The sequence below is a fragment of the Trifolium pratense genome, linkage group LG6, assembly GCF_020283565.1.
Source record: "Trifolium pratense cultivar HEN17-A07 linkage group LG6, ARS_RC_1.1, whole genome shotgun sequence".
NCBI lineage: Eukaryota > Viridiplantae > Streptophyta > Magnoliopsida > Fabales > Fabaceae > Trifolium > Trifolium pratense.
Window position 1 is genome coordinate 31099938 of NC_060064.1, and position 14700 is coordinate 31114637.

The 14700-nt window shown below is 33.2% G+C and overlaps 2 protein-coding genes and 1 non-coding gene across 7 annotated transcripts; all 3 read right to left on the reverse strand.

Annotated features, from left to right (window-relative positions):
• Window positions 1-1776: 1776 nt before the first annotated feature.
• Window positions 1777-4617, reverse strand: LOC123891499 (heat shock cognate 70 kDa protein 2-like). The gene is made up of 2 exons (XM_045941375.1): window positions 4161-4617; window positions 1777-3749 (listed from the first exon to the last, which is right to left on the reverse strand). Exons 1-2 carry the CDS (start codon window positions 4372-4374, stop codon window positions 2017-2019), a joined length of 1947 nt encoding a protein of 648 aa, XP_045797331.1. The 5' UTR covers window positions 4375-4617; the 3' UTR covers window positions 1777-2016.
• A 1728-nt stretch (window positions 4618-6345) lies between these two features.
• On the reverse strand, window positions 6346-11685 carry LOC123891503. 5 transcript variants are annotated; one of them, XR_006803134.1, is made up of 5 exons: window positions 11406-11685; window positions 9600-9695; window positions 9242-9302; window positions 8519-8932; window positions 6346-6814 (listed from the first exon to the last, which is right to left on the reverse strand). XR_006803134.1 is itself a non-coding variant. In XM_045941378.1 (5 exons), exons 2-5 carry the CDS (start codon window positions 10587-10589, stop codon window positions 6737-6739), a joined length of 351 nt encoding a protein of 116 aa, XP_045797334.1. In that variant the 5' UTR covers window positions 10590-10639; window positions 11406-11675; the 3' UTR covers window positions 6346-6736. The 5 variants fall into 5 exon arrangements, 3 of the variants coding, with proteins under 3 accessions (XP_045797334.1, XP_045797335.1, XP_045797336.1); XM_045941378.1 differs by lacking the exon at window positions 8519-8932 and adding an exon at window positions 10474-10639 and having other exon boundaries at window positions 11406-11675; XR_006803133.1 differs by lacking the exon at window positions 8519-8932 and having other exon boundaries at window positions 11406-11661.
• On the reverse strand, window positions 11181-11253 carry TRNAR-CCG. The gene has a single exon. It is a non-coding gene; the product is annotated as a tRNA-Arg (tRNA).
• Window positions 11686-14700: the final 3015 nt, after the last annotated feature.

Sequence of the window (14700 nt, forward strand, 5' to 3'; positions counted from 1 at the left end):
TGTTGTGATTTCGATTAAAAATCACACCAATAATAGAACTTGATCTGTGGAGCAAATAATGAGAACGACAATAACAATCACAAGAAAAGATAAAACGGCGACAAATAAAGAACATAATAGAATTTTTTACCTAGTTCGGTCCAACAATGACCTAGTCTGGGGAGAAAGCAACTCGTCGTTCCACTATCAAATGAAGTACTTGATTTCAATGAAATCCTCCAAAGAGTTACAAGAATTAGCCTTGTTCCTAATTCTACCCTAAGCCCGAATTTCTTCCCATGACCAAGAAATTCAATATGAAAGTGTTTCCCAAAGTGATGGATCAATCTCAACCCTAGTGTTTGCCCAAAAGAAGTTCTCTTATAAACCCTAGTCTTTTGTTAGCTTTAGAAACCCTAAAATCCACTTAAAAAAGGTCAGAAAACGCACTGCCTATAAATAGGCTCGCGCAGGAGGCAACAAAAAAAACTGCCTGCTAAAGCAAGCACTGCGCCTCGCGCAGAGGGCATCAACAATACCTTTTTTTCTGATCATAATTTCAAGGCAATTACAACAATTCTCCACCTTGCCTTTAAATTAATGGTGATGCCAACTTCCCACCAACCATCATGCTGCTCTCTCAACTTGTTTACACCACACCCTCTTCGAACCCCGGGATGCCTTCCGTACTCTCGAAGAATTGCTTGCCTCTAACCAACCTTGGAATTTTAGGTGGTTCCACAAGCTGTAACATCAAACTTTCCTTGTATCAAACTACCTCAGTAGTCCTACTAGTTACCAAGTTCGATCACCGTTGTTTTCACACAAGATCTCCATAGCCATACCACTTTGGTGTACCTCCACCTCAAACTGATTTTCCTCCACCAAAGCCTAAAACCGGTATATCCACTATGTCTTCCACCTTGTAACCGAGTATTCTTAGCACTGCCTCTCCAGACTGATGTCGAGTATTATTACCACCGCCTCTCCAGACCGATGTCGAGTATTATTCCACCGCCTCTCCAGGCCGATGTCGAGTATTATTATCACCGCCTCTCTAGGCCAATGTCGAGTATTATTATCACCGCCTCTCCAGGATGATGTCGAGTATTCTTACCACCGTCTCTCCAAGCAGATGTCGAGTATTCTTATCACCGCCTCTCCAAGTTAACAAACCCTCTATGGTTCGCAACTTGTGACTATGAGTGCTCCCGCACTCTCATAGCATTCCTCCTCATCAACGAAAATCTGAGCCATCAAACTACCATTGCCCCTCCTCTGAGGACAATCCTTCTTGAAGTGACCCGATTCTTGACAATGAAAACATTTGAACTTGCCACCACTATCACCCTCTGGCCTAGACTTGGACCCATATTTCTTTCCTTTCACTTTGCCTTCGTTCTCGCTTCTACCCTTCGCCACATTCAAGCCTTCCGCACTATCATCAACCCTCAAGTCTCTCAACTTTGTCAACTCCTTGGTTCTCAAAGGTGATTCAACTATCCAAGGTGATAGTGCCCTCTTTGCCATAAAGCAAAGAATCCTTGAAATTCTCGAGCAATCTAGGTAAAACACACAACAAATGAAAGGCCTTGTCCTCATCTTCCAATTTCACTCTCTTTTTGTACAATGGAAAAACACACTCAGTTTTAGATATAGCCACTATTTGTTTTCTTCTAGTCCAATTTTTCTATAGTGAACCAGCTAATTCCTAAGGAGCAATAACAAAACATAATTTGTTAAGAGTTAAGGAAAAATAACAGATTTTGGAAAAACAGAATAAATAAAGGGAACAAATTTGGCCAATAAAATTGTTTCCTTCCATTACCAAAAGAATTCAAAACATATTTTTCCATACAATTCCATTATCAAGATAAACTAACTATTCGAAAACAAACAAAAAACCTTCCACCATATCAGAAAGGAAACAGCAAAACACTGGTAAATATTCTAACCAATATTCAAAAACAAGTAAAAATAAAAAGGTCCTAAACAGAAACTATCAAACCCACATAAAATCATCGAAACTATTAAAACTTAGTCAACTTCTTCGATCTTAGGACCAGCACCACCTGCAGCTGGAGGAACTTCATCATCCATACCACCACCCATATCTGGAGCACCACCACCTTGGTACATCTTAGCAATGATTGGGTTGCATAGGCTCTCAAGTTCCTTCATCTTATCTTCAAACTCATCTGCCTCAGCTAATTGGTTATTGTCCAACCATTGAATTGAAGCCTCAATTGCATCATCAATCTTCTTCTTGTCTTCAGGTGAAAGCTTTGATCCTATCTTCTCATCTTTAATTGTGTTCCTCATGTTGTAAGCATAGTTTTCCAAAGCATTCTTTGCATCAACCTTCTTTTTGTGCTCCTCGTCTTCGGCCTTGTATTTCTCTGCTTCCTCAACCATCTTCTCGATTTCTTCCTTTGAGAGTCTACCTTTGTCGTTTGTAATGGTGATCTTGTTCTTCTGCCCGGTTGTCTTGTCCTCAGCAGAGACATTCAAGATACCGTTGGCGTCAATGTCGAAGCAAACTGTGATTTGAGGAACACCGCGGGGAGCTGGAGGAATGCCGGAAAGCTCGAATTTACCCAACAAGTTGTTGTCTCTTGTTCTTGCTCTCTCACCTTCATAAACTTGGATCAAGACACCAGGTTGATTGTCTGAGTAGGTAGAGAAAACTTGTTCCTTCTTGGTTGGAATTGTTGTGTTCCTTGGAATGAGAACAGTCATGACACCACCAGCAGTTTCCAAACCAAGAGACAATGGGGTGACATCCAAAAGCAACAAATCTTGAACCTTTTCATTACCTTCGCCGCTCAAGATGGCTGCTTGAACTGCAGCTCCATATGCAACGGCCTCATCGGGGTTGATGCTTTTGCAAAGCTCCTTCCCATTGAAGAAGTCTTGCAACAATTGTTGAACTTTAGGAATCCTAGTTGAACCACCAACAAGGACAACATCATGAACAGAGTTCTTGTCCATCTTTGCATCCCTCAAACACTTCTCTACTGGCTCCATACACTTTCTGAAGAGATCCATGTTAAGCTCTTCAAACCTAGCACGAGTAATTGTGGTGTAAAAATCAACACCTTCATAAAGGGAATCAATTTCAATTGTTGTCTGTGCAGTTGATGAGAGAGTTCGTTTCGCTCTCTCACAAGCGGTCCTCAACCTCCTAAGTGCCCTAGGGTTTCCACTAATATCCTTCTTATTCTTTCTCTTAAACTCTTGAACAAAGTGGTTAACCATTCTGTTATCAAAATCTTCACCACCAAGATGGGTATCACCAGCAGTGGCCTTAACTTCAAAAATACCCTCTTCAATAGTAAGAAGAGATACATCAAAAGTACCACCTCCCAAATCAAAGATCAAAACATTCTTCTCACCAACACTTGTAGCCTTCTTGTCAAGCCCATATGCAATAGCTGCAGCAGTTGGCTCATTGATAATTCTCATAACATTGAGTCCTGCAATGACACCGGCGTCCTTTGTTGCTTGACGCTGAGAGTCATTGAAGTAAGCAGGAACTGTAACGACAGCATTCTTCACAGTTGAACCGAGATAAGCTTCAGCAATCTCACGCATCTTCATAAGCACCATAGAGGAAATTTCCTCAGCAGAAAACTGTTTATCCTCACCCTTATAGTTGACACCAATCATTGGCTTGTCACCAGCACTGGCGACAACCTTGAACGGCCATAGCTTCATATCACTCTGAACAGAGGCATCAGAAACTCTCCTTCCAATCAAACGCTTAGCATCTGTTTTATCATACACATTCAAATAACCAATAAGAAAACAATTCTCCAAAATAAACCCATTAAAAACCAGTACATAAAACACAAACATATAAATCACTATTATAATGTTCATAATTCATACTGTATCTTGTATTAATCAACTTATTCTATTCAACAATGCAGATATTTCGAATAAGAACAAGTAAGTAAATAGAAAATCAGCTACCAAACAAAACCCTAAAGTTTAAGTTTAATTATTAGTTGTTTATTCAAAACAATACAATAGATAATAAATATTACAATGTTCATATTCGATGTTAATCTAACAACAATGTAGATAAAATTAAAATCACAGAACAATAAGCAAATAAATAATATACAAATAACAAATAAAAACTATGTGATGATGAAGATTAAGAAAAGAAATCGTACCGAAGACGGTGTTAACAGGATTCATGGCGACTTGATTCTTAGCGGCATCACCGATCAATCTTTCACTATCGGTAAAAGCAACATAAGATGGAGTGGTACGGTTTCCTTGATCATTAGCAATAATCTCAACGCGATCGTGTTGCCATACTCCGACGCAAGAGTATGTAGTTCCGAGATCGATTCCGATTGCAGGTCCTTCACCTTTACCGGCCATTGTTGATCAGATCGAGATTGTTAGGGTTTGGTTTTTGTGTAACTGAAACGAAAGAGTGAACGAAAGAGAGAAAAGAAATTTTTAGAGAGTAATGAAAGTTTGTTATGTGATGGAAGTGTGGGTTTGAGCTTTATTTATAGATTTTTTTTGGATTCTAGAATGTTCTTTTTGTTCCGTTTGAATGGGTATTTGGACGAATAGTGTGAGCGCTTACACGTTCTATGCTTCTGGTTGGTTCCAGATAGTTCTTTATTCGCCAACAAGGATACTAAAAAATCTAGTCGCGCTTGACCAAAAAAAAAAAATCTAGTCTCTACCAAATTTTTATATTTAGTACTCCTATCTTTAATTTAAATTTTTATTATCTTTTTTTTTCAACAAATTTAATCTATTATCTTTTTTTTATAAACTGTCAAAAAAAAAATTATAAGATTATTTAATATCGTTTAAGTTCCAAATCAAATAATATTTTTTGTCAAAAAAAAATCAAATAATATTTAGTATATTTTTCTAATAAAAAATTTCTTAAATCAAAGGTGATGTGATAAAAAATATTAATTACGGTTTTGTCTCTTATTTTCACCCACTCTTGAAAAAAAATTAAGATGTATAAATCTTTGTTGATGGAAGGACCAAAATCGGACAATTTTAAAAAATAGAGGACCAAAACTGTAATTAAACTTGAAAATTCAAGGGTGTATTTAGTGAAGAAGTCTCTCACTATTTTTTGACGATCTAACTCAGTTTCTAACAAAAATAAAATAAAAATTAGTTCGTGAATTTTTCATACTAAAAATTACAGGGACTAAAATGTGTCTTTAGTCTAACTATTTAACGAAAAGTAACAAGTAACAATGTAAAATTATTGTATCCAATCATATTTGTGAACTGTTTTAAGAATTAACCTAAAAAGTAATATTATAATGTGTAAAAAAGAAATTTATGTTATGGGTACATAGATATTAATTTTTTAATGAAAAGTAAAAGTTTTTGTTTTACAATAGTAAAAACGTTTATGATGAAGTCAGATATATTAGGGACATATGGATCGAAGTTCGAACTCCAAATTTTTCACTTCTCTATATTTATAGTATGCGAGTCTAGCCATCAAATTACTGAATAAAAAAGTTTATGACGATGATAGCGATAATAATAATTAAATATGTTAAGGTAGAATATTGTTAATTTTAATACTACTCCGGTCCAAACATAAATTAAAGTAATATATACTAGTGGCCAGACGGGCACGTCTGTGTGGCCCAATTTTATGAAAATAAAATGTGTTAAAAAATGTAAATGATTTGATGAAAATAAAAAAGTATAAAAATTACTTTTTGTTTGAGAGAAGAAGTTACTAAAATAGAAGTTAAAAAAATGTGTAAGTTAAAGAAGAAATTAAAAATAATAAAAAAAACTGTTATGGGTATTATGAGAATTACAAAAAAAGGCTACACAAAAATTTGAGTATTCCCTTTATTATTAGTATATATATATATATTTGGTCTAAACTCTAAAATTTAAACTAAATGCAGCAGTTTCTTAAACAGTTTTTACTTATAAGATCGAATGAATAATAATCACAACACTTGACACTTCACTAGTCACTACTTTATAGTAAGTTCTAATACTACAAGCACACTATAAATTGTTTATTTAAACAGGATTTTATTATATGTGCTTGAATTATGCATGAAATACTTGCAAGACCTTTTCTTTAGCAAAATATTTTCCACGCCTTTTTGGTGTGTCATATTTTCCACACCTAATTTTTTTTTTTTGGGTACAAACTTTCAACACCTAATTGATAAGATTATTACGATATTATTTTTTTAGCAAATGATAACTAACTTACTTAATATTATTTTTTACCGAAAAGTGATAATTTACTTAACATTTTTTCCTTTCAAATAGTTCAAATACAGCCAACCAAATTACATGAAAACAAGATGAATCTTTTTAGAACACGGGACATAATCGCCAAATTGATCCAACCTTTCCCATTTAACATTTTTTTCTTTCTCATCCGCATAGGTTCCTTCAATAGGAGGAAAACCTATTCGAGACACTATAACATTAAATGTAGACAATTCTTACAACCAAAATCCAAACATTAGTTTACATTGAATCTGCTAATAATTTCAAATTATCAAAACACTTAATAATGAACATTACCAATAATAATTACAATGTAAAAAAATACCAATTGACACCTAAAACAAGCTTATAAGCAAAATAAATAGTTTGAATGAGATTGGTGACAGTATCACACATCTAAGAAACTCTCAAATTGGTCCATATCACACTGCTACAAGACACTTTCTAGTCAGCATCAGCTATGCCAGACACACCAACTGCAACTAAATTAAACCCTCAAGTGAAGATCTACATAGGCATCTTCATATGCAAATGATTTTGCTTCTAAATAATGCACAGAATATACCTGACATTTTAATGATACACACTTTAGATAGGTGAAAAGGGTCAAATTCATAGTAATTTAAATACACATATTCTCTTTTAAATATGAAACCGACACAGACACCAGACAAGTAGGCATAGGTAATAATTTTTAAAAAGGTGATTGAATGCTCAAATAGTAGTTTAAAGAAGAGAAAATGATTGAAAAATGGTAGAGAAAAGGTGAGTAATGCTCAAATTTGTACCTTTGTCACCAAAATGTCTCTATTTATAAAGAATCTTATGTCAATTGGTGAAGTTATCTATTATGCACCGGCTAATACGAACAAATATATGATAATAATGTTCATAATATCACATAACCATTGTGTTGGTCTAGCAGCGCGCAGTGACTGTTCAAGTTTGAATCCCGATCAACAAATTAATAGACAAGTAAAATATCAAAATTGTTGAATGTAGAGTTCAAACCTTATACACACTGTTACTGCAACATACACAACCACTAGGACACTCATAAACATATACTCTGTATCCAAACTGTAGTTATTTAACAAACTATTCAATCCACATTTTCAAGCATATATTTTGGAAATATCTTTGACAATATTTGCATAGGTCATATCTTCAACAGTATGTCAGACTCCTTGTTCGATATCTATCGAAGTAGTTCTTTCACAAAAAGATCCATGGGATAAACAAGGGTAAGATATACATGCAAGAGGATGCTACAAGAAAGAAATTCTTTGTTTCACTTTTCAATAATTATAAAATGGTAGATAATACACTTGTTATGGAACAATTGCATGAAATTGAACGTATTCTCAACAATTACAAACCACATAACATGCACATGGGGGAAACTATTATTGTATTGTATATTCCATAATAGACAAACTCCCACCTTCTTAAAAAGATTTTAAAAGAACCGTGGAGCATAAGAAGGAGGATATATCTCTTGAGCAATTGGGTGATCATCTTCGATTAAAAGAAGAATATCAAAAACAAGAAGATACTAATCACCAAACCGAAGGTGATTAGTATCTTGTTTTCGATAATTTTCTCCTAACCGAAGATGATTACCCAATTGCTCAAGAGATATATCCTCTTTCAATGAAGGTGTAATTTTTTTTATATTATGGAATATAAAATAATGGTTTCCCCCATGTGCATCTTGTGTTGTTTGTAATAATTGGCATTTCGTTCAATTTCATGCAATTGTTCCATAACAAGGTCTATTATCTACCATTTTATAATTATTGAAATGAGAAACATAGAATTTCTTATTTGTAGCATCCTCTTGCATATATCTTGACTTATACTTATACCGTAGATCTTTTGCAGAAGGATTATTTACATAGATATCAAACAAGAAGTCCAACATAGCGCCATTGAACCAAAACAACGGTTATTTGATATTATGAGCGTTATTATCATATATCTGTTCATATTAACAAGTGCAGAACAAAGTTGTTTCTCTTCACTAAGTGGCATAAGTTTCTCTATAAATAGAGACAGACATGAGCATTTTTCTCGCACTTTTTCTACCATTTTTCATTCTCTAAATCACTTTTTTCTTCTCTAATGCATGAGAAATGTAAGAAACATTTTTCTGTAAAATACTATCGAAAGATAAGCTTAGTGTGTTTATGCAAAAGTACCCTAAAAGAGATTCATCATTGTTCTCATTTGCATCTAATATACATAGATTGGTATAGGCGAATCAAACCTAAAGGTTAGAGTGGAAACACACGCTTTGGAGGTTTCTAAGTGCATTCTCCATCAACTTCTTCACTGTTCAAAGTTCTCTTGCAGCAAGCCCGCACCACAAATTCTAACGAAAGGCTCATAGAATGCCATGTTGTGATGCAAAAGATTTTACATTAGCTAAAATGAAGGCCAAGAATGTGCTCTGGAGCAGTTCAATTGATTTTTTTGGCTTGTATAAGTTTACATAAGTGTAAAAAATTATATCTCTGACTTATCGACGGAAAAAGATCCTCTCTGTGTTTTGTTCTCATGTTTTCTTTTTCTCTTCTTTATCATAGTAGGTGAGGATTTAAATGGATTCTCATGTCACTTTAGAGAGAATCCATTCCCATTCATATTAAACATTCTATGCAGTATTACACAATACATATATCTAATCAACAAAAGCAATTGCAATAAAAAATATTAGCCGACTTAATAGATATAAACACACAGATAAACAAATATAATGTAGTAAACTTGGATGTTAAGAAATGGCTGAATTCCATTTATGTCACTAATAAAAAAAGATGCATGAGAGTCCCGTAAGTGTAACTCAATTGGTAGCTATCTGGGACATTATTGGAGGGGTTAGGTTTCGAACCTCGGATTCCCCATTTCTCCACACTTAAGGTGTGCGAGTTTAACCACTAAATTACTTGACCAAAAATAAAGACGGATGAGAAGGGGGTAAAAGAACTACCTCTTGAAGAACTGTGTAATATACCGTACTACAAAACACATTAGTACAATCACCAAAATATCTGTAATAGTTAAGAAACTACTATAACAAGCAGTTCTTTGCTTTCACCAAAACACGATAGCATACGAATTAAAAAGATTGCTCAACTCTTTTGTCAAAAATCCCTAACATGATTTGAGTTGTCTTTCCAACAAAAAAGACAAGCTAAAAAACTTCTGTTTTAAGACAATTTTTCCAACAATATATGAATCTCAATTTCACATAAATAACAACAAAAAAAACATTTTAGGAAAACTACGAAGGAATAGACATCTAAAGAAGTCAAAATCTATGTAGAAGAAGGTGCAATAAAGGATACTGAATGAACAACGCTCCCACCAATCCAACATATAAAGCCCAAAAGTCACATTGTAAAGGTGGACCTTTCGTTGAACCCAATTCATGTCTTCCACAACTGCAAAAATATTTTTTCAGTCATAATCTTCTTGATAATTGATATAAAGGTCAAAATGCATCCTTGGCCTATAACATCTATGAAATTGCTTTCGTTAGACAACAACAGAAACACATAAGCATTAACTATTTTTATCTTCATGTGCATTCCCTATTAAAATTATCTCATATACATATTTAACGGTGTGTATCAATATTTGTGTATAGCCTCAACCTCAAGACGTGCACTAATGATGGATTGCTACAAATAAAAGATTACTTAAAATTAAAGACATCTTATGCTTGATGATAAAAATATATTCTAGACACATAACTTCCATTTCTGCAGACTTTCTCAAGCAATAGCAGCAGATGGATTGCAGTTACTATACAAATACTTAATGTAATGCAAAAAATATAAAGAATAAAGATCACCAAATTGTTGGTTTATTGAGGTAACTGTCTGAGGAATCAGTTAAAAAGGTTTTTCCAATAGTTAGCCATTAGCTGTAAATTACGGTCTACACTACACATTTAAGGTGAACTGCAGCTTAGGCGAATGTTTTCATTTAGCAATTACAAAACCAAAAGAGTAAATTAAAAGGTTAGAGCAGGTAAGTGAATTGCAATTCAGAAAAGCAACTCCATTTGAATTCTCATAAGCAGATAGGTTTCCAGAAAATTTTAGAGCTAATCAACTATACTTTTTATAGGTCATAGCTTTCCTAACACCCAACATGAACTCCAAAACTAGGCACATTTGATACTACTCTTAAGTGTGCATGGATGCATATACTTGCGTTGAAGCTATGACTAAGGTGGTGCAAGGTTTCGATGAGGCAATGGAAGCTGAGGCCATGGGATTACTTGCAGCGATTGAGTGGACCAAAACTCTACACCAGCAAACGATTCTCATTGAATCTGATAACAGCACCGTCGTCCAAGCACTGCGAAACGAGCAATACCCTAGAAATTATTGGGGACAGATGATTAGGAGCCGTGGAGATTATGTTCGTGAAATATCTGTTCAGTGGATTAAACGTTCTGGGAACAAAGCAGCACACTATTTAGCTAGATGGGCTGAAGTTGAGCCCAATAAACAATGGATGACTACTTTTTGTTGAAGAAGCTAAATTAGCACACCCAAATTGGCGCCAGAGAAAATCGAACCTCAGACCTCAAGAGGAGCACACTCTCAGGTCCCAAGCCAATACCAATGCACCAACCCAAGTGGGTTTTTACCGGGAATGGATTCTCTCGAGTGTAATTTACACTTGAGAGAATAAAGTGTGGTTTGTTACCATTGATCAAGAGAGAGAAACATATAAAAATTTAGAGAAAATGAATTTAGATGGTGTTAGATTACACTTTATTCTCTCAAGTCACTTTATTCTCTCAAGTGTAAATCACACTTAAAAGAGAATCCATTCCCGTTTTTACCATCCTAATTTTTCTCCTAATACATTTTGTTTTGATTCAAAAAAAAAATATAGAAATAAAAAATAAGTGATCGCAGTGGGAATCGAACCCACGACCTTTAGATTCGGAGTCTAACGCGATATCCACTCCGCTATGCGACCATTTGATATTAAACAACGATCAATCAAAATATATAACACAATGAATCCTTCAATCGATTATTGCGTACAAAAATTAACTCTAAAATTTCAAAATAAAATTGACAAGAAAATCGACAGAAGCAAAATCGAGAGCGTAGTGAATAACCGCGTACCTTATTGTGCGATCGCATTAGATTTGAAAGATTCCAAAAATGCGATTTGGAAGATTCCAAAAAATGTTGATCTGTTCTTACTGATAAATTTTCAATGCAAACAAATTTGAGAAAACTGTGTTTCTGTCTTCAACTACTCCTTTCCCGTGAAATGAAAAAAGTTAAGAAAAATAAAGAGGGAACAGAAAATAAAAACGAAACTGTGTAATAAGAATTGGATTTGCTCTTGATTAGTGGTTGTTTTGTTGTTAATCCTCTCCGGTTAGAGATGTATTGAACGGTTGTGTTTGTGGGCCTGTTGGTAATGTGGGCTGAGCCCATTTTAATTTTCCTACTATACGAAAACTATTGAATTCGGTTTGTAGAATCCAAACTGAACTGGGACTTAAATTCAGGGGCATTTTTGGATTTTTGGGGGGTTTCGTTGCAAATAGGGGGGCCTAAAAAGTAATTTTCCTTTCACAGTACGGTACATTTATGGGAAGAATAGATTAATTGGTAAAGATATTGAAAATTATTATAGGGACCGGGAAAATTATTATAGGGACCGGGGTTTGGACATTAGTACTCCCACTTATTTACCTTTAAAATATGAAATTCTAGACTAGGTTATTTGAAAAGAAAAAAAAATTTATAATGTGTTTGATATTTTTATCTTTCGCACCTGATATTGTAGATTTTTTGAAAAAAGTTCCAAAAGTCATGCATAATAATATTTTCTCTCTTAATCTATGAATGTAGTTTTTAGGAGAATTGATTTTTCCAACTAGAAAGGATTAGTAGAGAAGTTTGTTGATTGTTTGTCTTCCATTCATGCATAATTATTTTAGATATATACTAAAAGAACACAAAATAAAATAGATTTGGAGTTGGCTGAGGAGTATTTTTTTTTACGGTAGTCTAGTGAATAGACCCATACACTTTAAGTGTAAAGAATCGAAGAGTCACAATTTGAATTTTAGCCGCTCCAATAATGTCAATAATAGCTACACTTACAAGATGTCATGTATTTTCTAATCCCTCCGTCCCAATTTGATTGACACATTTGTCTGTTATGCACTATTCACACATGTTGTTTTGACCTTATTTTTCTACTAATAAACAAAAATAAATATTAGCATATTAGATATTGTTTGATTCGTCTCAATGAGTATTTTCAAAATATCAAATTTTTATAATTTTTGCTATTATACAATTAAAAATTGTCATATCACTCCATCTTTATAAATTGTAACTGCATTTTTAATTTAACATGATAAAATTGAGGACTCTCCTTTATTTAAAAATAATATTAGGAACACATTTTCTAACACACTCATCTCAACATATTATCTAAAATAATTTTTTAATAAGCACTTATAATTGTAAGTGTTTATGTTATAAGTTGCAAATTAACTTTTTTATAATCTAAATAGGGGCCAAAATCATGGTAAAAATCGATGGCGTGGGTATTTGAGCTAAGAATATTTAAAGAAGTCAAGGGCGGAAAAAAATCGACAAATCAGATGCTTTACATATGTTTCGAAATTATGAACTCACATGTAACCAAAAAAAATTATGAACTCACCAATCACATTATGTCTCTTCCAAAATTGACTTACCATGTCATGTAAGCCACGTTTTCATAAACAACTTAATTAATTAATTAATTATATCATAAGTGCTTCTCGTATAAGTAATTAGTTGTTTTGACAACTGTTCTATCGAATTTATAGAAAGAAGTAGAAAATAGTTTATGAAAATATCTTCAGCTGTTTTCATAATTATCTTAGAGAGCTTATAAAAAAAAGTTTAATTTTTTTTTCCTTCATAAGTTCCTTCGACTAAAAGGAATCCTATTTGAAACATCTCGAGCACTAAATTTTTCCATGGCTATATATATTATGTCCACGTGCTTATTATTACAGTAATAGTATTAGAATGCACTTCATTTTTGTTTCTAGGAGGTACCTTATGTTTTCAAGATATTTATATATTATGCTTTTTGGTTTATGTCTCCACGCATGTCATCCCCACTTTTATATATTTAATTTTCACTAAACACTATCATTATGTGGTTGAACAAGAAATTTTGTCAATAAGCCAGCAAAATATCACTTGCAATTTAGAATTGATGATACACCTCAAAGAAAATAATATAGGTGATCGAATTGATTGGTTGGTATAGGATTTGTGACACTTAATTTCTAATTAAATTTATTTTTTTGTTGATAAGATTTGCTAGATATTATCATCGTGTAATATATTTGACCATTGATACACTGAATTTGTGATCAAGTAAAACTCAATTAGGTGAATTTGTTTATTGCTAATCCACCTTGATTAGCCAACATTCTCATCTGGCTCCTATAGATGGGTGGCTCAAATGAATTTTCCATGATATTTCCTTTTCATATAGACAAAGTTATCTTTTTCAATCATTTGTCTCTTTGCAACCAATTGATTTTTCAACTTAACAACTTGATACTATATTATAATTTTGAACTATAATGATTGCATCACTTGGTTTGTGCCAAGCAATAGCTTACCCAAATGACATCATTCAATGTGCACCATCCACTATAAACTAATTTTCTATTTTCAATTATTTGCATCTTTAGATTGCTAGACAAAAGATATATTATAAATTGCAACGTTTTGTTTTTTAGTATTTGCCTCTTTCAATGTGAGATATTTTCGATGGAATAGTAAAAAATTATGAATAATTTTGTGAAATAATTAATGATTTTTTATTATTAAAAACATGATAACATGCTCAATAATGTATTTTTTTTTTTACACAAAATACAAATACATGTTCAATAATGTATAGCTCACACGTATTAATGTACATGTCATATTATTGCTTCTTTTTTTTTTACGAAGGTGTCATATTATTACTTTAAATTTTGCAAAACTTATGGTAGGCAAACCGCATCACTTTTTTTGTGTAACTCGGACGGCCATTATCTATCAAGTGGTTTACATATAAATAAATAAATTAGCGGAGTGTATCTTTTTGTTATCCCTAATCAAAATTCTCATGCTAATTAAGATAGAAATTAAAGGTTATAAGAAGAGATAGTAAAACGATGTTACACAAACAACCAATGTTTTATTTTTCGGCTACTGTTGAAAGTACAAAAGTAAGTTTTAGAATTATCGTCTCCACAGGGACTAGTGTGATATTAAAAACCGTTCAACAATTACCATAATTTTAAGTGAAGTATTTAAAGTTTGTTTTGTTGTAAAAACTTGCAAAAGCATATAAATGTAAATAAAAATGTGATTAAAGATTCAGAGAGAAAAGGTTGTC